Raw genomic sequence first — 24,002 nt, forward strand, 5'->3', positions numbered from 1 at the left:
GCCTCATTTTGAAACAGACACTTCTGTTCCCTTGACCATGAATTGTCCCACCTTTATGGCTGACAGATCCCAGTGTTGGTGTGTCTTGCAACTCTTTGTGTTTTGTTTGTTGCTTACTGTCTGCTGCCCAAGGTAGATTGCTGGGCATTGCAAAAGGTTCTCATTCGACAAGACAGGCAAGAGCAGTTAGTGCTATGGGGCCTCCCGTATGCCTTTTGGCCCTTCAGCTATGGGCATTTCTCTGCCTTTTTCTTCCCTTTTGTATTACCAACTGGGCGCAGATGCCTATGGTTGGGGCAGTGAGTCACCTGAGGGAGAAGCCCTCCCTCCCCCACCCTGGTTTTATAGTGCCTGGGAAGCCACACTGGAAGCTTGATGCTTTCTCCAGTGCCTGGATCTGCTGCAGGTTTATCTTGGCCCAGCATCTTAGCAGCCGAACTCTGGGGAGGAGCTTCTTGGAAAGCTGATGTGTCTGAGAAGGCCCTGGGCACATTCCGGGGGGGGGGCACAGACAGGCTGGTCAGGCTCCCAGCCTTCCCCACCGCCTTGGCTGCTGCCTCTTGCTCCAGGTACTGAACCTGGGAGCCATGAGGAGAGAATTCTAGACTGGGGCGAGTGAGCCGCTGTTTTTTTAGGTGTCCCATTCACACTGCACTTCCTCTGATTCAGTGGGAGGGGAATGTGCAACTCTGCAGAAATCCAGGTTTTGCTTGGCTCCTGAACTGCTGCTAGCAGCAGAGCTCAGCCATTCCCCTTGAAGCTCAACTGCCCTGACTAGGAGTAAGCAAACTGATGCTGTGAGCTTTCCCGCTGCTGGTGCAGGAAAATAGGGCTGGGGGCTGGGCACAATGGTTGTGGAGAAGCCTCCCCCGCCCCCCCGTTTATCTGCCTCTTGATAGCTTCTGTCACAAAAGGTAGGTGTCCTGGCTGAGTGGCAGCTTGGGCTAGAACCTGACGTGCCTCTGCACAGTTCTGACCCATGAAAACATTCCAGACATGAGGACTTGTGCCTTGGGGCTGGTGGCTGCTGCCACCGCTTGCCCACTAGGCATCACCTCTGGGCTTGTCCTGGGCACCATTACTCAGAGGTGCCACTAGAGGGCAGGCCAGGCTCTTCTCGGGCTCCAGCCCCTGAACTTTGCCTCCCCAGCTGTCCCTGCAATTAACAGCTAAAGTTCTCGGCTGTTTGTTTTTCCTTGATGGACAAGGATTTGGTTTGGATTTCAAAGTCAAGAATGCAGCCCCCAGTTTCAGGCTGGCTGTGTGGGATATGTTGAGCAAGACTTGTGGGCCTCTGAGCTGGCAGTTGGGCAGGGGGTGGGGGTGGAGGAGAGGAATGTGTGCTGTCGCCTGAATGGCAGCTGCCAAGAGCCCCAGGGAAGGGCCGAGAATGCCTCTTGAGCAGCCTCCTCTGCCCCCAGGTGGCTTCCGCCCTGGAGAAGTGGAAGCTGGCCATCCGTGAAGCGCAGACCTTCTCACGCATGCACGTGCTGCTGGGCATGCTGGACGCCTGCATCAAGTGGGACATGTCAGCCGAGAATGCCAGGTGCAAAGTCTGCCGCAAGAAAGGTGCGTGTGCCGGGCCTGGGGGCCTCCAGGGCTTGAGGTAGAGGGAATGGGCAGTTGCAATGGGCAGTTGCCCTCCCAGAGAGAGTAGGAGAGATGTGGTCAGTGCTTTCTCTTTTATGACATGGGGGGGGGGGACTTCCTGCCAAGGCTATTGTAGCCACAGCATCATCCTGGCTTTTGATATCCCCTCTGCTCCCAAATGGGTGGGGCAGTGAGGGCCCCTTGCAACAACAGTCCCTTTCTGGGCTTTTCAGAACAAGCATTTGGTTCCTGCCATCCCCTCAGGGCAGTAGAAATTTCCATTGCTTGCCCTTCATGGGTGTGAGACCAGGAATTTCAGTGGGCCTACTCTGACTGTGGTCTCCTACCTGAGCTTCATTTCCCTCCCTTGATCCTTCTATCTTTCTACTCCTTGCTAGGTGAAGATGACAAGCTCATTTTATGTGACGAGTGCAACAAGGCCTTCCATCTCTTCTGCCTGAGGCCGGCCCTCTATGAGATCCCAGAAGGCGAGTGGCAGTGCCCGGCTTGCCAGCCTTCTGTTGCCAGGCGCAGCTCCCGGGGCAGGTGAGGTTTCTTTTGCTGGTTAGGAATGGCAGCTGGCCTCAGTGTGGGCTTTGCTCCTGTCTTAAGGTCATGGTAAACCATTCATGGAAATTGGGATGAATGGGCTGGCCACATCTATCCAGGCCAGGCTTTTTTCCTGCCAGCCCCAGGTGGGAAGGCTGAATGCAATTCCAAAAGATGTGCATGTTCTCCAGTTCAGGAGCATTGGATTCCGAGGCTGCTTTTGGCTTGGGCTGCTGGCAAGCAAAGCCCACCTCAAGTTGACATGGCACAGCAAGGGAAAACAAGGTGGCCCACTGCAGGACAGGGCTGCTGAGGCCTCTGGTCTACCACAGCCTTTGAGGAAGCAAACTCCTGATTCTGGTGTGTTGATCCTTGCCTGTAGAAACTATGCTGAAGACTCTGTGGAAGAGGAGAGTGATGCTGGGGAGGAGGAAACTGATGAAGAAGACGATGATGAAGGGGAAGAGGAAGAGGAGGAAGACTATGAGGTGGCTGGATTAAAACGTACGTACTTTTTCTCTCTCCCATAAATGGGTAAACCTTTAGCCAGTGGGGAGTGAAGGGATCCTGTGTTGCCACAGAAGGGCAAAATGTCCTCCTCCTAAATCTGGGGTGACCGGCGGGCAATTCTGGGCTAAGGAGCTGCCTGCCAATGCCACCAAGCCATCAACAGTCTTGTTGGTGAGGGGGTCTTTTCTGGCTAATAGCTGGATTGCTTGAGGCAGGACTGCTAGCCAAACAGGACTTTGCCATGCTCTGGAAGGAGGTCTGTCCTGGGTTTCCCACTCAGTCCCATTCCTGAAATTGCAGGGCCCTCTTGCCTGTCTCGCACAGCAATGCTTCACTTGGAGCAGTGAGGTGGAGGTGGAGACAGGGATCTGAATTCAAACTGTGCGCAGTCAGAGTGGCTAGGGGGAGCAAGGCTGAAATTTCTGGGAGCAGGTGGAAACGATCAGCAATGTTGAAAAGTACCATTGTGTTTTTAATCAGAGTAGTCTTTGGTGGTGGAAATGTTTCAGGGCTGCAACCTGCATCCCAACATTCTTGGGCGTGGGGATTTTCCGGACTGTAATACTGTACAGAAGCAATTGAGATGTCACTGACGTGCAAGCCTGCCCTTTGACTGGAGCAGAAATACTATGACAGGCTCACACAGGCTTCTGAAATGCCAGCAGCGGATGATTTCACATGCCCTGGATTGCCGCAGTGGTGTTGCAGCAAGAGGACTGCCCCAGGCAATTCCCCCTTGCTGTGTTGTCCGAAGTTTCCATATTTCCATCTATACCAAGGCTTGGCTATTAGCACAGATGTCAGAAAGCTGACTTAGGCAGAACCAAGTGATTGTGTGTGTCAGGGGCTCTGAGCTAACAGCTCCTATGGAGAATGTGTTGGACTTCAGAGCTTCTGCAACGGTGAATGTGTTGCACTTGTCCCTTAATACATTGTAGCTGACGATTCAGCTCCTAACACACATCCTGCCCATTGCCTTGCTAGAAGCCAGTTTATTCATTCAGTTAGTGGAGCTGGGGTGTGTGTAGGTGGTGTGTGTGAATGTTCCTTCCAATTAGAGAACTGAGGTGTGTGGGAAAGCCTTGGGCCTGGGAGAGGGCTGAGCAGAGAGCTCTTCTCTTGATGGCTTTGTAGGTCCAGTGAGTCTCTTTCCACAGAAGACCACTGAAACGTGTAATTCCCCTCACAACTACCTGTTGTCTGGGGAACTCCTCGCCCCTTGATTCTGTTGCATGTATAAACTGGCCACAAGTCTTGAATGGGTTCAGGTAACCATGTTAATGGAATGGTTATTATAAACAACTGGCCATCTGGTCTCTCTCTCAGGAAATTTCCATGACACCTGGTAACCCAGTGGCAGGAAAGTCCTTTTTGTTGGGTCAGTTCTCCCTTAGTCTTTCTCTGTCTCTCCTCCCTTCTCATCAAATCCACTCAGGGCTGTAGCCAAATTAAGCTTTCCGTAGAGTGGACCCGTTTAAATAAATGGAGCTGCATTATCTATGTCCTTTGTGCAATCTGAATCACATGGGGGAAGCTGCCGGGCGAGCAGGCTGCTACAGGGTGAGGTTTTGCTGAGGTGGCCTCATGCATTGTAAGCGTGCCTGCTGGCGGAACTTGTCCATCCTCCTTCCTGCCTAGGCCCAAGCGGGTCGCTGTCACTAAAAATAAAGCCTTAAGCCCCGGCCCCAGCTTGACGAGGCGTTTAATCAGGGGAAGGTCACTGTGGAGATATCTCCCCTTTCGGCAGCGTTCCGCTTAATCCTGGGCGCGGTGTTGATCCTGAAGGCTCTCCTGAGGAATGTTGGACTGCTGGGCATTTAGCTTGGACTACGCTCTTGACGCAAGGGAGAGCCAGCTCAGGAGCCAGGTGCCTTGGGCAGGACGGCAACAGCGGCCTGTCTGGTGGTTGTTTGGCTCCTTGTTCCTGCTGGCAGGAATCGCTGCACACCCAGCACCTGCACAAGCTGCCTGCCCCGGTGGCTTAGTTCACCAGGACAGCCACTTGCTGGTGCCTGGGATGGAGCTTAGTGCAACCAATCATGTTTTTCTCGGGACATCTAAAACTGGCACATGACCATAGCTGCCAAGTCTCCCGTATTCCCTGGGAAGCCCCCGTTTTTCCAGCCATTCCCAGCTGGAAAAACTGATTTTTTTTTTGTTTTCCCCCAGTTTACTTAACAGCCGGGGGAGGCTCCTTCTACACATGTCTGGAGTCTCTGGACATGCGCAGAAGTGATTTCTGGCGCGGTAGCCATTTTGGAACTGGGCACAGCAGCATCGAAAGTCGCTTCTGAGCATGCTCCGCCCAGTTCCAAAATGGCGGCAGCGCTACTTCTGCTCTGCCGATCCCTTATTTTTCTGGCAGGAACTTGGCAGGTACAGTGGTCCCTTGCTTAACGAATGCCCTGCTTAACGAAATTTTCCGCTTAACGAAATGATTTTTCGAGCGGAGGTTGCCTCGCTAGACGAATTCGTTTTATGAAAAATTCGTCTAGCGAATCGCTGTTTCCCATAGGAATGCATTGAAATTCAATTAATGCGTTCCTATGGGCAAAAAAAAATTCAATGCATTCCTATGGGATTCGCTAGACGAATTTTTCGTTATAAGAAAAGACCCGTGGAACGAATTAAATTCGTCTAGCGAGGCAGCACTGTATGCACATGACTTTCTGAGGGAGCTAGAGAGCTGGTGTTGGGGCTTCTGCACTCCCTACTCTGTCAGCTGCCTTTAAGACCATAGGTGTGTCCCACCTACCTTACATGAGGTCTCCCAGTTTTAGCAAGGTGGCTGCATTGTGTGTCTTCAGGGCAAGACCCTGGGAAGGAAGGAGGGCAAAGAGCAAGAAGTTTAAAGGTACAGGGACCCCTGACCATTAGGTCCAGTCGTGACTGACTCTGGGGTTGGGGCGCTCATCTCGCATTATTGGCTGAGGGAGCTGGCGTACAGCTTCCAGGTCATGTGGCCAGCATGACTAAGCCGCTTCTGGCAAACCAGAGCAGCACACGCTTGGAGCGGTACCTATTTATCTACTTGCACTTGACATGCTTTCGATCTGGTAGGGAGCTCACCCCATAATAATAATAATAATAATAATAATAATAATAATAATAATAATTTATTATTTATACCCCGCCCATCTGGCCGGGTTCCCCCAGCCACTCTGGGCGGCTTCCAAAAAAACAGAAATTCTAAAATACAAAAATCCATCAAACATTAAAAGCTTCCCTAAACAGGGCTGCCTTGAGATGCCTTCTAAAGGTCTGGTAATTGTTCTCTTTGACCTCTAGTGGGAGGGCATTCCACAGGGTGGGTGCCACTACCGAGAAGGCCCTCTGCCTGGTTCCCTGTAACTTGGCTTCTCGTAATGAGGGAACCGCCAGAAGGCCCTCGGAGCTGGACCTCAGTGTCCGGGCAGAACGATGGGGGTGGAGACGCTCCTTCAGGTATACCGGACCGAGGCCATTTAGGGCTTTAAAGGTCAACACCAACACTTTGAATTGTGCTCGGAAACGTACTGGGAGCCAATGTAGGTCTTTTAGGACCGGTGTTATGTGATCTCGGCGGCCGCTCCCAGTCACCAGTCTAGCTGCCGCATTCTGGATTAGTTGTAGTTTCCGGGTCACCTTCAAAGGTAGCCCCACGTAGAGCGCATTGCAGTAGTCCAAGCGAGAGATAACTAGAGCATGCACCACTCTGGAGAGACAGTCAGTGGGCAGGTAGGGACTCAGCCTGCGTACCAGATGGAGCTGATAAACAGCTGCCCTGGACACGGAGTTGACCTGTGCCTCCATGGACAGCTGTGAGTCTAAAATGACTCCCAGGCTGCGCACCTGGTCTTTCAGGGGCACAGTTACCCCATTCAGGACCAGAGAGTCCTCCACACCCGCCCGCCTCCTGTCCCCCACAAACAGTACTTCTGTCTTGTCAGGATTCAATCTCAATCTGTTAGCCGCCATCCATCCTCCAACCGCCTCCAAGCACTCACACAGGACCTTCACCGCCTTCACTGGTTCTGATTTAAAAGAGAGGTAGAGCTGGGTATCATCAGCATACTGATGGACACCCAGCCCAAACCCCCTGATGATCTCTCCCAGCGGCTGCATATAGATATTAAAAAGCATGGGGGAGAGGACAGAACCCTGAGGCACCCCACAAGTGAGAGCCCAGGGGTCTGAACACTCATCCCCCACCACCACTTTCTGAACACGGCCCAGGAGGAAGGAGCGGAACCACTGCATGACAGTGCCCCCAGCTCCCAAGCCCTCTAGACGGTCCAGAAGGATGTTATGGTCGATGGTGTCAAAAGCCGCTGAGAGATCCAGCAGAACAAGGAAACAGCTCTTACCTTTGTCCCTAGCCCGCCGGAGATCATCGACCAGTGCGACCAAGGCAGTTTCAGTCCCATGATGAGGCCTGAATCCTGACTGGAAGGGATCCAAATGGTCCGCTTCTTCCAGGCGTGCCTGGAGTTGTTCCGCAACCACTCGCTCAATCACCTTGCCCAAGAATGGAAGATTTGAGACTGGGCGATAGTTGGCCATATTGGCCGGATCTAAAGATGTTTTTTTAAGAAGCGGTTTAATAACCGCCTCTTTCAGCGGGTCTGGGAAGGCTCCCTCATGGAGAGAAGCATTTACCAACCCGCAAAGCCCATCGCCCAGCCCTTCCTGGCTAGCTTTTATAAGCCAGGATGGGCAAGGATCAAGGAGACAGGTGGTTGGTTTCATTCGTCTAAGCAGCCTGTCCACATCCTCGGAGGTAACAGATTGAAATTGATCCCACAAAACTTGACTAGACAGGACTCTAGCACTCCCCCGCCCCGGCCCTGCTCCCACGGTGGAGTCTACCTCTTCCCGAATCTGAGCGACTTTATCTGCAAAAAACTTTGCAAAATCATTGCAGGAGATCATGTGGCCCGTACTGGGCCCGGATGGAGCAGGTGGTTCCGCTAAATTGCGAACCACCTGGAAGAGTCTCCTGCTGCTGTTTTCTGCAGATGCGATGGAGACGGTGAAGAAGGTCCTCTTCGCCGTCGCCATTGCCACTTGGTAGGCTCGAAGTTGAGCTCTAGCCCGTGTCCGGTCTGATTCAAAATGAGTTTTCCGCCACCGGCGCTCTAGCCGTCTCAACGACTGTTTCATTGCCCTCAGCGCCGGGGAAAACCACGGGGCTGTCCGGGCTCCATGCAATCTGAGAGGGCGCTTCGGAGCCAGACAGTCAATAGCGCTGGTTAACTCCGCATTCCAGCGGGCCACCAGGGAATCAGCTGAAAGGCCATCGACATGGGATAAAACATCCCCTACCACTCTTTGGAAGCCAATTGGATCCATTAAGTAGCGGGGGCGGACCATCCGAATTGGTCCCACCTCCCTGCAGAGGGGAAGGGTTGCGGAGAAGTCCAGTTGCACCAGAAAGTGATCTGACCATGGCACTTCTTTTGTTTCGCTTTTACTTAATGTCAGATCACCAACATCCATAGAGGTAAACACCAAGTCCAAGGCATGTCCGCGGCTATGAGTTGGGCCAGACTTATTCAGGGACAGCCCCATGGTGGCCATGCTTTCCACGAAGTCCCGAGCGGCTCCTTGTAAGGTCGTGTCGGCATGGATGTTAAAATCCCCTAAGACAACCAAGCTAGGTGTCTCCAGGAGCACATCCGACACGACCTGAAGCAGCTCGGGCAGGGAATCCTTGGTGCAGCGGGGAGGTCGGTACACCAAAAGGAATCCTGTACTGCCTCTATTGCCCAACTTCCAGAACATGCACTCAGAGAACTGGGTCTTCCCAATAGGACGCCTGGTGCAAACTAATGACTTCCTAAAAATCACTGCAACCCCCCCTCCCCGCCCAGATGGCCTGGGTTGCTGTGCATAAGAGAAACCTGGTGGGCAAGCAGCGCCAAGAACGGGCCCATCGGCTTCTTCCAACCAGGTCTCTGTCACACATGCCAGGTCAAATCCTCCATCCACAATCAGGTCGTGAATGGCGGTGGTCTTATTCATCATTGACCTGGCATTGCACAGCAGCACCTTCAGGTCATGTGGGTATCCCTTGCCTATTCCAATATCCGTCCGGTCAGGACCAGACCTGGAGGCAGGGATAGTCCTCAGACAACGATAGTCCTCAGACTAGCAGGGTTTCGAACCGCTGACCTTCTGATCACCAATCCCTAGGCTTTGTGGTTTAACCCACAGCGCCACCCGCATCCCTGAAGTTTAGCACAGGACTAACTTCAGGATAGGACTCCTTGCTGGTGGAAATCCCTCCTTTCAAATCTGCAGTTGCCTCTCTGCTACAGATGGTCACTTGGCACTCCTAGTGCGATTTGCCTCTTGTCTGGGTATCAAGGAAGAGCTGCAGGTGGGTTAGCGAGGAGTTTGGAGTCCATCATGAGTAATGTGGGGGCAGGGGATAAGACACCCTGTTTCCTTGCTGCCACTTGGGCTCTCCACCCCCCCCCCAATGACTAACTCATTGACTGCCCTCTTTGTCTTACAGTGAGGCCCAGGAAAGCAGCCAAGGGGAAGCAAGGAGGCCCAGCTGCAGACCCTCCAAGGCGGAGCCGGCACCAAGGGAAGAAGAGGGCCCTGCACAGCACCCGCAGTTCCCGGCAGCGACCGGCACCTGTCAGCGAAGCAGACATGGATGAGCTGGTAAGAGCCACACACACACACACACCCCAGCCAGGTGACAGGTGCTTCTGTGCATCTCCCCTTGCCGAAAGGCTCCTCCCTCAGTATTGTCCAGAGAGGTCTCTGGCTCAGCAGACTCAGGCTGGGCGGTGCAAGTATGCCAGGCATCCCTCCAGGGGGGCTGTGTGCGCGTGTGTCTCCCTTCTCCTGATGAGCAGGAAGCTTGTTAAAGGCTCTGAAATAGCCGCCACTGCTGCAGGAGCAGTCGTGTGTCTCTGGCGAGAGGCGGGGGAACGGGGAGCATGGTGGGTTGTTGGCATTCCTGCAATGCAAAGCACTTGCATCCCTTCAGATGTCTCCCTAAGGAGGACATTTGTTGCCCAGGTTGCCTGTCCCTGAGCATAATTCAACCAGCTTGCGTTTCACTTGACATTTCAAAGAAGATTGTAGGCCTTCATTCTCTCCCTCCCACCCCACCCTCCTTGGTAGTGTCTTGAGTGGCTGCTACTGCCTGCCAGCTTTTGTGGATTGTCTCTGCATCCGTTAGTGGCCACTTCCAGGGAGCGTGTTGCAGAGTGCAGCTTATGGGCTCATGTGGGTCGTGCTGCTCTCTTTGCCTCCTCCCAACCTGAGATCTCGAAGGAGCAACACTCTCCACCTAGGACAGTTCATCCGCTGGTTCTCCAAGGGCCAGGCTTTCCTTTCACTGCCAGCTGCTTCCTCTTCTCTTTGGCTGGCCCTGCTGCCCCTCCAGTCCCTTGTTGTGTGTGGAGGGCTGACCTTGGACCTTGCTTTCCTCCCTCCAGCACAGCAGGGCACTCAGCTGCTCTTTGGCATCCCAAAGCTGGCCACTGGGTTCCTTCCACAGCCTGCTGCGTCCCCTCCTGCTGCAGGCTGTGTGCTGCTGGGCGGGTCACGGTTTCCCTCCTCACTGATCCCTTGGCTGCTTTTGAAGCTCTTTGAAGACGCCTGCTGCCCCCTGGGGAGGAGTGGGGCTGCCTGGAAAGCGATCCGGCTGGCTCTCTTTTGGGCAGGGCTCCTGAAATTCAAGCTGGCGGCTTGTAGGGGTGGGGGACACGTTCCTTGGCTGCCCCATCAAAGCTCTGGCAGCCACCCCGTTTGTTTGGGGCTTTATTGCTGGTGGGCCTTGGAAGTCCTGAGTGTCGCTCGCTTTGTACCATGATCTTGACTGTCCCTGCCCACCTGCTCTCCCTTGGGAGGCTTTGCCGAGCTGCTCCTCCCCACAGGCGCACCTGCTCTTCTCAGTCGGGGTCGCTTGGCGTGTGCCCTACAGCATCTGCTGGCTCCCTTGGCTTCCAGGGGTGTGTGCTGGGCTGGATGGGGAGGGAGGAGGTTTATTCTGGTCAGCCTCAGGGGAGCTCTCTCACCACCTCCTGTCTTCTCCCAGATGTACCCAACAAAGAAGATATCTCGCCGGCAGAACCTGGAGCTGCAGAAGTGCGAAGAAATCCTCAACAAGCTTGTCAAGTATCGCTTCAGCTGGCCTTTCAGGTGAGGCCCCGGGAGGGAAGGGCCCCTCGCTGAGCCCCGCACAGAACCTACCCCACACCCTGCCAGGCTCCAGCTCTTCCCCCTTGAATCTGTGTTCCGGCTGTTTCACTTGGAGTCACTCTGGAAGGGCCCTCCTGCCATCTATTCCTTCCATTCAGAAGGGCAGGGTTGTCTGACGCTCAGTGAAATGGCATCTTCCGGGTTAGTGTCCAACACTGGAGTTAGTACCTAGCCCTTGTGGCTGGGAACAATTGACAGCCTTCCTCCACAAACTTGCCTAGTTCTCTCTTAAAGCTGCCCCAGTTGGTGGCTATTGCTGTATTTTGTGACAGTGATAAGTTGCGCTGCTTCAGCAATGTGCTGTGTGAAGTCCTTTCTTTTGTCTGTCCCAAATCTCCAAGCATTCAGCTCTGTGGATGGCCCCGCTGAGCTCCAGTATTGCATGAGTGGGAGAAAAACTCTTCACACTGTACATAATTTGATATACCTCAGCCCGGTCTCCAGCCTTTCTAAACCAAAAAGCTCCAAACACTGGAGCCTTTTTTCATAGGGGAATTGCTGCATCCTCTTTACCAGTTTGGTTGCTGGTTTTTGGACCTTTACATGCCCTACAGGTAAGGCAGGCAAAGGTCCAAAAACCAGCAACCAAACTGGGGTGAGGCAACCAGAACGGTCCACAATATTAAAAGTGCAGTTGCAACCCTCAGCTTGTACAGTGGCCTTGTGATACGGCCAATTGTATTTTCAGTTCCTTTCCTGATGATCCCCAAAATGGAATTCACTTTTTCCACACTCCACACTGGGTGTGTACTGAAACACTGGAAGATACTACCTGCGCAAATTGGGTAGAAACAATAAGTCATCACAGAGTGGGTATCATGTCAAACAGAATAACTGGTGATCCAAGGGGAGTTCCTTTGTAATCCAGCCCCCCCCCCCGGTCAGGAGCTACAAATAACCAGCATTCTGTGCAGTGTCTTTTCAGTGCCTCACAGGTGCATGGAGATTCTTGGCTTTTTCAAAAGAATTAGGCTCATGGTCTTGGGGGGGGGGGAGAGAGAGAGGGTTGCTTTCTGTGCCTCTTGTGCCTTGATGGGGACTTTTTCAGGGAGTGTTAGTCTCTGACCACTTGGACAGTAGAAACAGGGAGGAGTGGCAGGCGAGGGTCAGGCCAAGGCAGCCTCTGGGCTGATGCAAGTGCTGCCCTAGCTGCCCACTAACCCCATGGCCTTCCTTGGCAGGGAGCCGGTGACCACTGAGGAGGCGGAGGATTACTTTGAGGTGATCAGCAGCCCCATGGACTTCCAGACCATGCAAAGCAAGTGCTCGTGCGGCAGCTACCGCTCGGTGCAGGATTTCCTTTCTGACATCAAGCAGGTTTTCGCCAACGCTGAGCAGTACAACCAGAATGGCAGCCATGTCCTCTCTTGCCTGGAGAAGACGGAACAGTGCTTGATTGACATGATGCACAAACACCTCCCTGGCCACATGTACTCGCGAAGGAAACGCAAGCGGCCTCTGGCCCCACCCAGCCAGGGACTTGAGGAGGCAGATGGGGACAGCGACCCCGAGGCACTGGAGTACTCGAGGGGGCGGAAGAGGAAGAAATGAAGGGCCGCCCTCCCTCCACGTTCCGGACGGGATGCGGTTGGAGCCGGCTTTGTGCAGCCTGCAGCGAAGGGAGCTGGGGGGCGGCGGGGGGTCACCTGGCTTTCCCTCAGCTCGCTCCAGCTTAACTCTCAGCAACTTCCTGAAAGCATTTGATCAGCCCTCGACTGGGAAAGATGGCTCAGTAATTCCTCAGCAGCAGCACAGGCAATTCTTGCAGGTTTTTAGGAGGCCGGAGGGCCAGGGGGATAAGTGGAGGGAGTCCCCTCTAGCCTGGGCACAGCAGGGGATGGGACGAGGGTCTCCTGAACCAGAATGGTCACCACCTTCTCTTCTGCAGTCCTGGCAGCCAGGGACAGGTCCAGGCTGCCACGCTCCACTTCGGATGCCCAACCCCATAGGCTGACCGATTGTCTTTCTTGACCAGCCCCCTTGAGCAGAAGAAGCCGCCACCTTGGAGGGCGGGCAAGCACTTACTTTTCCAGAGTGACTCCCCCTTTTTTTCACCAGCATCTCTGTGCAGACCAGCTTTGGGGGTGCTTGTCTCTCTCCAGCCTCCTTATTTTGGATGCAGCAGAGGGAAAGTTGCTCTCCCCACCCTCCGTTCTCCCCTGCCCCAGGAACAGAGTGTGGTAAATCCTGCAGAGTTTGGCAGGAGGAACGCTGGTTCTTTGACTTTTAACCTTCATTTTTTTTCTCTAGTTAAGATTCTTGTTTCCAGCAGTGACCTTGTACAAAACGCCTTGTAAGATACAGTTGTCTTTGCTCTGACATGTACTGTACAGTTTATATGAGGATGTGTTTGCTTTATATTCCTTCCTCCTGGCCCCCTCTATAAACCACTTGTTTTTTCTTAGATAAAGTAGCTGGGAGTTGGCCCAGGGAACCCATTGGGGTTGTACACTTCATAGCTTCGCTCTTCCCTCTTTTCCTAGCCATACCCCATCCAGCCTGCCTCGTTCGTCTCCCCTTTCCTGATGTTGGAATCCGGATTGGGTCAAAGGAGGGTCTCCTTTGCACAATAATCACCCAGGTGGAGAGGCAGCTCTTTTCTGCCTTGGCCACCTCACAAAGATGCTCCCCACACAGTCTTCTGTTTTGACCTTCATCCATTTCGAGCAGCATTTATTTCCCCACAACCTTTGAATTCAAGGCTGTGGGATTGCAAACAAGGAATACTCGCTCTCCTAGAAATGGGCCCTCCCTGGCCACCTTTTGCTTTTCCTGAGGCATGGGAGAGTGTGGTGCTGAGGACTCCAGCCTGGGCTCTAGCACTGACAGACACACCTCTGGCATCACTTGCAACCTTCCCACTTTCTGCCCTTTAGTTTTTTGTTTTTATCAAGTCCTACCAACCCCATCCCTTTCCAACCTCTACACGATGAAACATTTTTGGACTACATTTTTTTAAAGAAAAGGTTGTTTGTTGGGGGAGGGGGGAATTCTGCTAAGGGCTGTACTTGTAATAAATTGGAAATATTAAAAGCAAGGCTTGTTTTTCTTCCTGCCTGTATTTACTGGTCTTTCTAGGGTCTGAGAAACTAAGCGAAATGAAATTTGGAGCCTGGCTGGTGAGAGTAGGGTGGTGTCTTTACTCCAGCATATCTTTACTTGATGAAGCCTGTGGCCTCTGCCTCCCTTCTCTTCCTTGGCTGGGATGGTTCTAAGGAAATGTTCTGCCTTGGGGATGGGGAACCTGTTGTGTTCCCAACTCCCAGCCTCACCCAGCGGTCAGGAATGAGGAGGGCTGTGAGTCATGGTAGGGCCCTGATTAGCTGCCTCTCTTCTAGCTGCAATGAAGGTCTTTTGTGCAAACCCAGCTTTCTCAAACCAGAAGCTTGGAGAGGGGCTCTCAATGGCAAAGCATAGACATGTGGCATTGGAAGGGTCACCTAGTTAAGGCAGCAATCACAACTAAATAATCCCTAGCAGATAGCCATCCAATTTGCTCGCTGGTCCCTGCGCCACAGGGCTGCCTGCTGCATCAAGGAGCTGCCTTTGGCTGGGCTACTGTAAGTTTGCATACAAAAGCACAAAATTAACAGCTGAGTCCCCAAATAGGTTGATTCAGAAGCTTAAGGCAGAAAGGAGCTGTGCCTCCCACCCATCCCTTCATCACCTTGTCTTATCGCAGGGCAGAGACCACCAGGTCTTCCAGAAGCACCACTTCCAGGAATTGCTAGTGCAGCCCAGGACCCACCACCCAGGAGAGCCCCAAGGGAAGTTAGTGTCCCACTCTGATGAAGAATTAAGCTTGATGGGTGGGGTGAGCAGCATTGGTGGAGCCTCTCATGCTAGCAGGGTGTGTGTGTTTAAGAGAGAAGCTACTTGGTGCTAGCCCCATTTCTAGGTAGCATCTCTAGTGGAAGCAGTCTCTACACGCAAACCATCTTCTCTCCAGGCTTCGATATCCAGCTGCTTTCAGGGGTCACAGAGGGAGGTGGGCGGAAAGAGAGCTTGTGCTTGTGGCTGCCAAAGCACAAATAGGCCATTCAAGGGATCCAGCGTTTGTCCGTAGACAGCTTCCCGGTCATGTGGCCAGCATGACTAAGCCACTTCTGGCAAAACCAGAGCAGCACATGGAAATGCTGTTTACCTTCCCGCAGGAGCAGTATCTATCTACTTGCATTTTGACGTGCTTTCGCTGGGATTTGAACCGCCGACCTTCCGATCAGCAAGCCTTAGGCTCAGTGGTTTTTAGACCACAGCGCCACCCATCCTCCCTTCTCTGTCAGGATTACTTGGTATGAAATGAGGGACCTGGTTCTTGGCGTTTTGCTTAAATGTCTTCAGTGTAAACTCTAGAGATCAGTAGCCTTGTAGGGTTGAGATGTATCAGCTGTACAGCTTGAGCATCTGACCCTCAACTCATAACGGGGTGCTTTGTAAGTTGCAAGGCTTGGCTTGTGCCATGCCTGAGCACAGGAGCTGATGCCCAAGATCTGACCTCCCATTATACTGATTGGATTGCCTGGCCTCAGCCTCAAACCATCTCACAGCCAACCTGAAAACAACGCTCCGCTTATATCACCAGCTGCCTGTTAATACGGGAAGCTCTTTTAAACTGGAAATGTTACATCTTCAAATGCTAAACGTGATATTTAAACAAATCTGCCAGACCACAATCATTTTTTTTAAAAAAAAGATTTATTCAATTAATTTCTTGCTCATTACCAATTAGCATCACTCCCTCATGGGCCCAGAGAAGGTAGCTGCCCCTCTTGTTCGCAGCTTGGCTTCTTCACACGAGCCACCTTGCTTTTGGGTTAATCTAATCTTCAAAACTGTCCCAGGTGTTTGAATAAATATCTTGGCATGCCCATTAAAGCATTAAAGTGATGTGATGTTTCTGTGTTTTCTGGGCTAGAAGGAACTTAGTGGTTTTAGTCTAGGGAAGCCAGACCCCCTCTGGGAAAACTCCTCTGATTGCTTGGAGTCTATGGGATCAAGGCACTGCGGTCAAGTTGCGAGATCTGGCTCCTGAGGGGCTTGGGTTCAGTTCCTGCCTCTCCCATAGACATCTATAACTTCGTTTCTGCTAAATGGGGAAAGTTGTGGCCTACAGCACAGAGGTGTTTACAGGAAGTGCTTTACATACAGAAGGGCCCTAGGAACTGGCTGATTATGAGAAACAAGCACCTGTTGGGTTTTTCAAGAATAAACTGCTTCAAAATCCCAGCAACTGTATTGCTTGCATGGGTGGCTGGGGCACGGAGGATAGGAATTGCCCCATCTGGTCTGAGCCAAAAGGGGCTTTGTGCTGCAGGCTGAGGGATCCGGCAAGTGAGCCCTCCACAATTTAGAGGTAGGCTTCCCCACCAGTCTTTGAACTTTTGCTTCCAAGTCTACATTTCTCCAGCTAAAGAAGCCCCAATTTGTATAACTGGTCATATACATGCACAAGTGTGTTCCTTTCTTCCTCTGCTTTGCTTGCAGCAGCAAAAGTGTTGGGTGAGGGGTATGCAGAGTGAAAAGGTTCCCTGCAGCACCTCCTACCTCCCTTTTTCACGTGCTGCACTGCACACTGCTTGCTCCCCACTCCCTGAATTTGTAGCTTTGACATTTTATTTCTAAGCAGGAGCTTATTTCTGAGACGATCAAAAGGATCAAATGCAACACAAGACCTGTGCCACCTAGCATTGGCCACACGGTGGCCTGTATAGCAAAATCAGAGTGCAACGCTGACTGTATGCTCTGTCTCTGGAATCTCACCCTATTTTGCAACACATACACCCCAAAAAAACCGGCGTGGGAAAGAATTTTTCACGGAGATTAAGGATGTTTGAGAAGCCCCTCTTGTTTCAGCTCAGCCCTTGTCTAGCCATCTATCTAGATCAGTGGTGGCCAAATGCCCCCGACCACTTGGAAATTGCTAAGGGTCTTGCTAGACCACTTATTTTTCTGCCTGTTGCAGCAAAATTCAAAATGCAATAGAACAAATAATAAAAATACAACTGAAAAGCCAAATGAATATTCAGCACACTGGAAGGGCCCTCTCCTGTCTTCAAACCACACACCCATAGACACACCACGGCCCACTGGTGGTCTGCAGACCACACTTTGGGAACCCCTGGTCTGATAAGTCTCATATTTCAAGCAGAGGTCCTCTCTCTAGGAAAGTTGTGCCCAAGCTTGGATTCACCATGTGTGCCCTAGAACCCACTTGACATAATTTCCCGCTACTTTGTCACCCACCGGCTAGAGAAGTTGATCTAAAAAAAACAAACATTGTGCAATGAAGAAAGTTGTCTAGAGCGCCTTCTAATTGCCTCTGCCTTGCATCCTCTTACTGAAGGGATGACACAGTCCCTGTGAAGCCTTTGCCCTCTGGTGCCACTTTTAAAATTTATTAAAGAAATCAAGCCCTGCTCCCCACCACCCTGGAGAGCTGCTGACAGTCAGTGTAAACAGACAAAGGGTCAGCTTGTTAATTTACTAACTTTGGAACACTAAGGCAAGTCTCCTCGGCCGTGAAATTAAACTAGTACAACACTCCAAAGTCTCAGATGGGATTCATAGTCCAGATGGATGGGTATAAATAATAAATATTATTATTATTATTCAGAGGTTGAGGAGCACAAGGCAGAGTCAAGTGCTTATGGCTCCCTTGGGTGGCAAGAAATCCAACGGAACTCCCCCCACCCCACCCCGCTGTTGCCACCACATCTGGGACCACTTGAGGGAAGAGGGAAGTCTGTTTTTGCTGTCACAGTGCGTGCCTTGGGCAAGGCATGACAACTGAGGATGCAACACACATCCAGAGCATCTGTGCACATGCATTGTGGGGCGGAACACCCCTGTTGGAAGCCCATCTCCAGGTTGACACCATTAAAAGCTCTCGTCACTGGCTTAGCAAGGAGTCACATGCTCGCTTGCAGCTGCCACCACCTGGGTGCCCTTCCTGGTGCTGCCCAGGAAGGCCACTCTCTGCAGGTGTCACTGGAACCGCCCCCCAGTGGACCTTCCTTCCTGGCAGCACTTTGCTCTTTCCTACCCAGAGCAGGATGTAGGTGGCGCTGTGGGTTAGACCACTGAGCCTAAGGCTTGCCGATCAGAAGGTCGGCGGTTCGGGGTGAGCTCCTGTTGCTTGGTCCCAGCTCCTGCCAACCTAGCAGTTCAAATGCACGTCAAAGTGCAAGTAGATAAATAGGTACCGCTCCAGCGGGAAGGTAAACGGTGTTTCTGTGTGCTGCTCTGGTTCGCCAGAAGCGGCTTTGTCATGCTGGCCACATAACCTGGAAGCTGTACGCCGGCTCCCTCGGCCAGTAAAGCAAGATGAGCGTCGCAACCCCAGAGTCGGTCACGACTGGACCTAATGGTCAGGGGTCCCTTTACCTTTTTACCCAGAGCAGAAGGACGGGTGTCCCTCGGCAGGTTGCCAAGTGTTGCACCCCTAACCCAGGAAGAGAGCTGGTTAGCCAAGTGGCATTTCCTACAGCTGGCAAGGGCAGGTGTGTGTGAGCAACAGTCGCCACAGGTAGCATGGAAGCTCCTCTCTGGGGTCAAAAACCCTTCTGGCGTCTCTTGGCAGCCGGGCTCCACATCAGGTTTCGCCAACCAGGTGCCTTCCAGATGTTTTGGACTACAGTTCCCATCAGCCCCAGGCAGCACAGCTGTATTATGACCCCAGAGGCGATAGCAGCCGTAACCCAAAAGGAACTGGAGGGCTCCAGGTTGCTGAAGTCTGCTCTGAGTAGCTCCTTTTCCCAGGAGACTGCCTCAACCAACTCCACCTTGCACTTTACTCCAGGATACGCTCCCAAACAGATGGGAAAGCTGTTAGCTTGCGACCATCTTCCACAGGCAAGAAGCTCAGGCACCTGGTTCATTCAGTGCCCACCATGGAAAGGGGTCAGCAACAGGTAGCCCCTGGGCCAAATTGGGCGCCTGAAGGATACCAACTAGCCCTCCTCGCATCACCAGACTGGTGATGCGACTGTGCTAATAAGACTGGAGGGCTTGGCATGATCCAGTACCTGCATCAAAGTGGTTTCAGCTGCCAGATCAGGCCCAGGTTCATCTAGGCCAGTCAGAGGCTTACAAGCAGGACATGAGAACAACAACTTTCCTCTGCTGGTGCCTCCCCTGGTGCAACAGGCAATACCCTGGTAGACTGCCTCTGCATCTGGAGGTTCTGTTTATACACCCAGACCAGCAGGAGCCTATTACTAGCAAACCTCTTCTCTTCCATGAATTCGTCTATCCTCTTTTTCAAGCTAACTAAGCCGGTAACCATCATAGCGGGGGGGGGGGGGGGGTGTTTGACTTCCAATCAATTTCACAGGGAACCCTGGCATCTAGTACTATGGGAGAGGGTGGAAAAATCACTCCCTGCACCCATTTCTCCTATTTGTACAAGATCTCAACCATGCAGACCAGAGCTTTCCAAACTGTGTGGCACGTGACACGTTAGTGGGTTGGCTGCAGTGTGTCGTGTGAACGCTCCCCATGCTCCTCCTGGGGTTGGAATGGAGTTAGTTTAACCTCCGGCTTGCTAGTAAAACCAAGTTTCTGTGTTGCAAAATGATGCATGTCTTAAAAGTGTGCCACCAACATGAAAAGTTTGGAAAGTTCTGATGTAGTAACACATGTTTCTGTACACACACGGCTGCCCAGCTCTCTTTTACCCCTCTAGCTGGTGGCTAAGCATCCCTGGGCAAAGGAGTCTGGAGCCAGAATTAGCCTGCAAAGGTCCCATTCCCCCCCCCCAGTTTCATCACTCAAGGGGGCCGGAACCCCAATTTCTAGAGCCTTCCCCTCAGGTGGAAGTTGGGGAACCCAGCATTGGCGAGGGCCTCAAAAACAACAGTGTCTTAAAAGACTAACCAATTTATTATGGCAGATGGTTTTGCGGGCTTCTCCTTTCCTCAGGCCTGCTGGTGCCCTTAGCAGCGCCAGAGAAGACTCTAGTGAGCTGGAGGCGCCAAGGCCAGTCACCTGGATGGGAGGGGAGCCAGGGTGGAAAGGATTATTCATCTGCAGGAAGGCCTGGCTCCAGGCGGGGCTGGAGGGCGCCAAAACCAGCACTGGGAGCTGAGCAGCTGACCCAGGCAGCCAGGCAGAGCAAGGGGCCTTTGCTCAAAGGCTGCCCTCCACCCCAGCCCCACTGGCTGCTGCCAAATGATCGCTGCAACCCCCACCCCACAAGGCCCCCTGGCTCGCTCAGCAGCTGGCTTCTTCTTGGCTACTGGCCAGAGCCTCCCTGGGGAAGGGGGAGTGGGAGCTCCCTGCCCTCCTGCTGTAGTGAGAGGCAGGGATGGGGGCCTGGGGGAGTGGAAGGGGAAAGGGGGCTTTGGGTGGCGTTTCAGCAAGAAGGGGCCAAACCCATCTGCAATGGTGTGGCAGCCGGGTGTGTGGGAAGCCACTGCTTCGCCACTACAACCACAACCCGGCACTATATGGAGGTGGGGGCTGGCGACCCACACTCTCCTAGTTTCCCTGGAGCCTTTGAGACATTTCACCAAGCCCAAAACCTCTGAAATGTCCTGGGCCAATGCAACACAGCTTCTCTGGAGGCCGGCTTGTCGGTTGGCCGGACCCCAAAGGGCACTGGAGGCAGTCGCCTCTCCCCAAGCCCCTGGCAGCCACCCCCTTCCTGGATCTCAGCGGCAGAGGAGGCTGAAGGTCACAGCATGGGCAGCCGCTGGGGACTCCGAGGGAGAGAAAGGGGGGGTGCTGCTGCTGCTGGATGATGACTCGCACAGCCTTGGCACAGCCAGCTCAGTTTTGTCACTCTCCAGCCAGGCTAAAAATATTTTGACAGCCTCCCGTCCTTGGCCTTGGCTGCTCGAAACAACTTGTACAAGCTCCCCAACTGGGCAGGCGGTGGTGCTGGGGGGGGGGGGACAGGGAGGCCTCCCCAAGGCAGACTAGCCATCTCCCCACACTGGTGGCAAGGCCTAAAGCTGAGGCCAGCTGTGAGAGGATTTACCCCGCTGCTCTCCTTCTTGCAGACATCCAGGCTCCCCCCCCCAAAAAAACTCTCTTCATCCCCCACCTCCCCTCCATGCTGCGTTTGGAACAGCTGTTCCCAAAGCCTCCTGAATTCCTGCAAACAGCATCGACCTCAGTTGAAATAACACAGCCAGGTTTTATTGGGGATTCTTTCTTTCTTTCTCTCTCTCCCCCCCCCACTCCCGCTTTTTCCATTTCTTTCAGCTAATGGATTTCTTTATAAAAAAAAATCTAAAATAAATTACAGAATTAAATAAACTTGGACAAATGCTCTCTCCCATCTCGCCTCCGAAACGAAACACTGAAATAGTTGGCTGGGTTTTGGCAACGGAGGTGTCCATCCCGCAAGGCTGGGAAGCGTAGATATATATATGATTGGGGTGGGTGGGTTGGAGGGAGGGAAGGGGGGGGCTTCCATTAGCTGCTCTTTTCAGACCCACAGCGTAACAAAGATGCTCCCCTGCCCTCCCTAGATGGCCACAGACAGCCACTCCTTCTGCCTCCCATCATCTCCCCCCACCAAGACATTCTCGGGAGCTCCTTGCTCCTTGACCTGCTACAAACTATGTGCATGGCTGTTTCCTGGAGGCCCCAACCTGCCTCAGACGTGCGTAGGGTTGTCCAGGTAAGGGTCCGTCTTGGTCATGTGCAGCACCACAGCAGGCACCTTGTAGTGGCAGTGGGTGCCCGTACAAGTCACCCCGCTGCAGGGCTTCCCTCTAGTCCTGACCCCCAGTTTCCGGTTGCAGAGGTTCTGCCAGGTCTGCAGGGTCTTGGAGCTCCACACCCAGACCCCACTGGTGATGCCCACCACCAGGGACATGAAGATCTTGAGCATGAAGATGGCCACAGTGGGCACGGAGGCCTCCAGGGCACAGTCTAGGCTGCGACGCCCGGGGAAAGGCAGGCACCCGTGTTCCAAGGCCCGGAGAGTCCAATACTCCACGTTGAGGCGCTCGTAGAAGTAGCAGACGATGACACAGGTGGCCGGGACGGTATAGAGGATGGAGAAGACCCCGATCTTGACCATCAGCTTCTCCAGCTTCTCCGTGTTGGTGCCTCCCGTCTTCATGATCTTGCGGATGTGGAAGAGGGCGACGAAGCCTGTCAGGATGAAGGAGGTGCCCACTACCAGGTAGCAAGACAGCGGGATGAGGACAAAGCCTGTTAGGGCAGCCACATCCAGGCTGGCCACATAGCAGAGGCCCGTCAGCTCATCGCCAGCCACCTTGCGCATGGTGAGGATGACGATGGTCTTCATGGCGGGGACCCCCCAGGCGGCCAGGTGGAAGTAGCTGCTGTGCGCCTCGATGGCCTCATGGCCCCACTTCTTCCCCGCCGCCAGGAACCAGGTCAAGGTGAGCACCACCCACCAGAGGGATGAGGCCATGCCGAAGTAATAGAGCAGGAGGAAGACCAGGGTGCAGCCAGTGCTCTCCAGGCCCTCCTGGATGACGTAGAGCTGCCCGTCCTCACGGTCGCACGCAATGGCCTCTGCACCGGCCACCGAGCGGATGAGGAAGGCCACCGAGTAGACGTTGTAGCACATGGAGAGGAAGATGATGGGCCGCTCCGGGTACTGGAAGCGCTGGGGCTCCAGCAGGAAAGTCAGCACTGTGAAGGCGGTGGAGGCGAAGCAGAGCGTGGCCCACACGGCCATCCAGATGAAGGCGAAGTCCTTGTCGCGACGCGCCCAGTACACGTCCACTCCCGGTGAGCAGCGCGGGGCGCACGACGCGCTCTTGGCCACGAACTGGAACTTGTCGCCGTTGGCGCACGGGCCTCCCGGAGCCGAGCCGGGCGGGCTGCCTGCCGGAGGGGGCCTCCCCTCGACGGCGGGCCGGGCCGGGCGAGGGGCCACCGGGAGCATGCCAGCTCCGCGCTGGGGCTCGGCAGTGGCGTTCTCGGGCGCCTCCATGCACAAGGCGTGCGGGTCGTGCTTGGTGGGCAGGCGGTCGCAGTCGAGCGCCTCGGGCCAGCCGAAGTGGAAGTGCGCCATGATAGGCGCGCAGCGCTGGCGCGCCTGCTCGCACATGGGCCGGCAGGCCGGGATGCTGCTGGACACCTGGTCGGTGCACATGGGCGCGTAGAGCGAGCACAGGAAGAAGAGCAGGTGGCCGTGGCAGCCGTAAGCCACCAGCGGCGCGAACTCGTGCAGCTTGAGCGCCGCCTCGCCCTGGTGCTCGTGCCCCAGCAGGTTCGGCATGCGCGTCAGGTTGTAGCCGATCCCCTGACACATCGGGATCTCGATGGCCTGGCAGCGCCCCGAGCCGCGACCGCCGCCCAGCCGCTCCGACGCGTCGTACGCCCCGACGCCCGCGCCGCCCAGCAGCTCCAGCGCCCGGGCGCCCGGGGACGCCGCCACCAACATCGCCAGCAGGACTCGCAGCGGCAGCAGCAGCCCGGCCATGCCTCGCGGCGGCGACGACCACCACCACGGAGCCGGCCGCCGCTCCCGATCACCGCCACCGCATGGCGCGTCACCAGCTCCCCGTGTGCCCACACGGCCGGCGCTCCGCTCGTGGGCGCCTCCGCCGCGCCAGCAGCGCCGCTACACCCTCGGGAGGCGGGCCCGGCGCCGGCGGGACACACCCCGCGCGGGGCGGGGCGGAGCGCAGGAGGAGGAGCGGGAGGCGGCAGTGGCTCGGGCAGCCAAGTTGCAGCGCGCCTCCCAGCAAGCCCTGCCGGGCCGGCGCTCTGCGCGGGCTCAGAGGCGCTGTCGGCTTCTTCAAGCCGGCTTGCACTCTGCCCTGCCCCTGCCAGCCTATGTTATTTCTTCCTTTCTGCTGCTGCCAAGGGTGGGGAGAGTCATTGGAGCGGGAGCCTTACATGTGAAGCGGCATCGTGTGAGTGGCAGAGCGAAGACATGGCCAGGTCGACGCAGAGTGTGAAGCTCAGCCCGCACTATCGACCCCCCCCCCCGCCTTCCCTCTCTTCTCCCTGTCTCGAAAAGCACCAGATTCAGTTTGTGTATGAGTGTGTGGGGTATGTGTGTGTATGTCTCTAAGGGCGCCCCCCAAGGTGGTTCCACGAGGCTCCCAGTTAATTTTTGGAAGTGGCTGAAGTTTTTGTACTCCTAATCCAAGGACAGCCCTCTCCTTGAGCAACTGGCCAGTTGTGCCATGAGAAACGACGAGCAAATTGTG

General features: G+C 54.3%; 2 protein-coding genes across 2 annotated transcripts in view; one reads left to right on the forward strand and one right to left on the reverse strand.

Moving 5' to 3' along the window:
- Positions 1-13,903, forward strand: part of BAZ1B (bromodomain adjacent to zinc finger domain 1B) — a 33,815-nt gene extending 19,912 nt beyond the window's left edge. Inside the window, exons 14-19 of the mRNA XM_035139154.2 lie at positions 1,422-1,569; positions 1,989-2,136; positions 2,522-2,643; positions 9,149-9,303; positions 10,691-10,794; positions 12,036-13,903. Of these exons, the coding sequence (XP_034995045.1) occupies positions 1,422-1,569; positions 1,989-2,136; positions 2,522-2,643; positions 9,149-9,303; positions 10,691-10,794; positions 12,036-12,405 (1,047 nt within the window). The 3' untranslated portion in view covers positions 12,406-13,903. The remainder of the gene's footprint in view (positions 1-1,421; positions 1,570-1,988; positions 2,137-2,521; positions 2,644-9,148; positions 9,304-10,690; positions 10,795-12,035) is intronic.
- A 7,072-nt stretch (positions 13,904-20,975) lies between these two features.
- Positions 20,976-23,418, reverse strand: FZD9 (frizzled class receptor 9). Its single transcript, XM_035140000.2, has one exon. It carries the CDS (start codon positions 23,264-23,266, stop codon positions 21,458-21,460), a length of 1,809 nt encoding a protein of 602 aa, XP_034995891.1. The 5' UTR covers positions 23,267-23,418; the 3' UTR covers positions 20,976-21,457.
- Between the last annotated feature and the right edge of the window lie 584 nt (positions 23,419-24,002).

This window comes from Zootoca vivipara, chromosome 15 (genome assembly GCF_963506605.1).
Source record: "Zootoca vivipara chromosome 15, rZooViv1.1, whole genome shotgun sequence".
NCBI lineage: Eukaryota > Metazoa > Chordata > Lepidosauria > Squamata > Lacertidae > Zootoca > Zootoca vivipara.

Excerpts from the sequence above, each read along its gene's own strand:
- FZD9 (XM_035140000.2), bottom strand. The coding sequence starts at position 23,266 with ATGGCCGGGCTGCTGCTGCCGCTGCGAGTCCTGCTGGCGATGTTGGTG.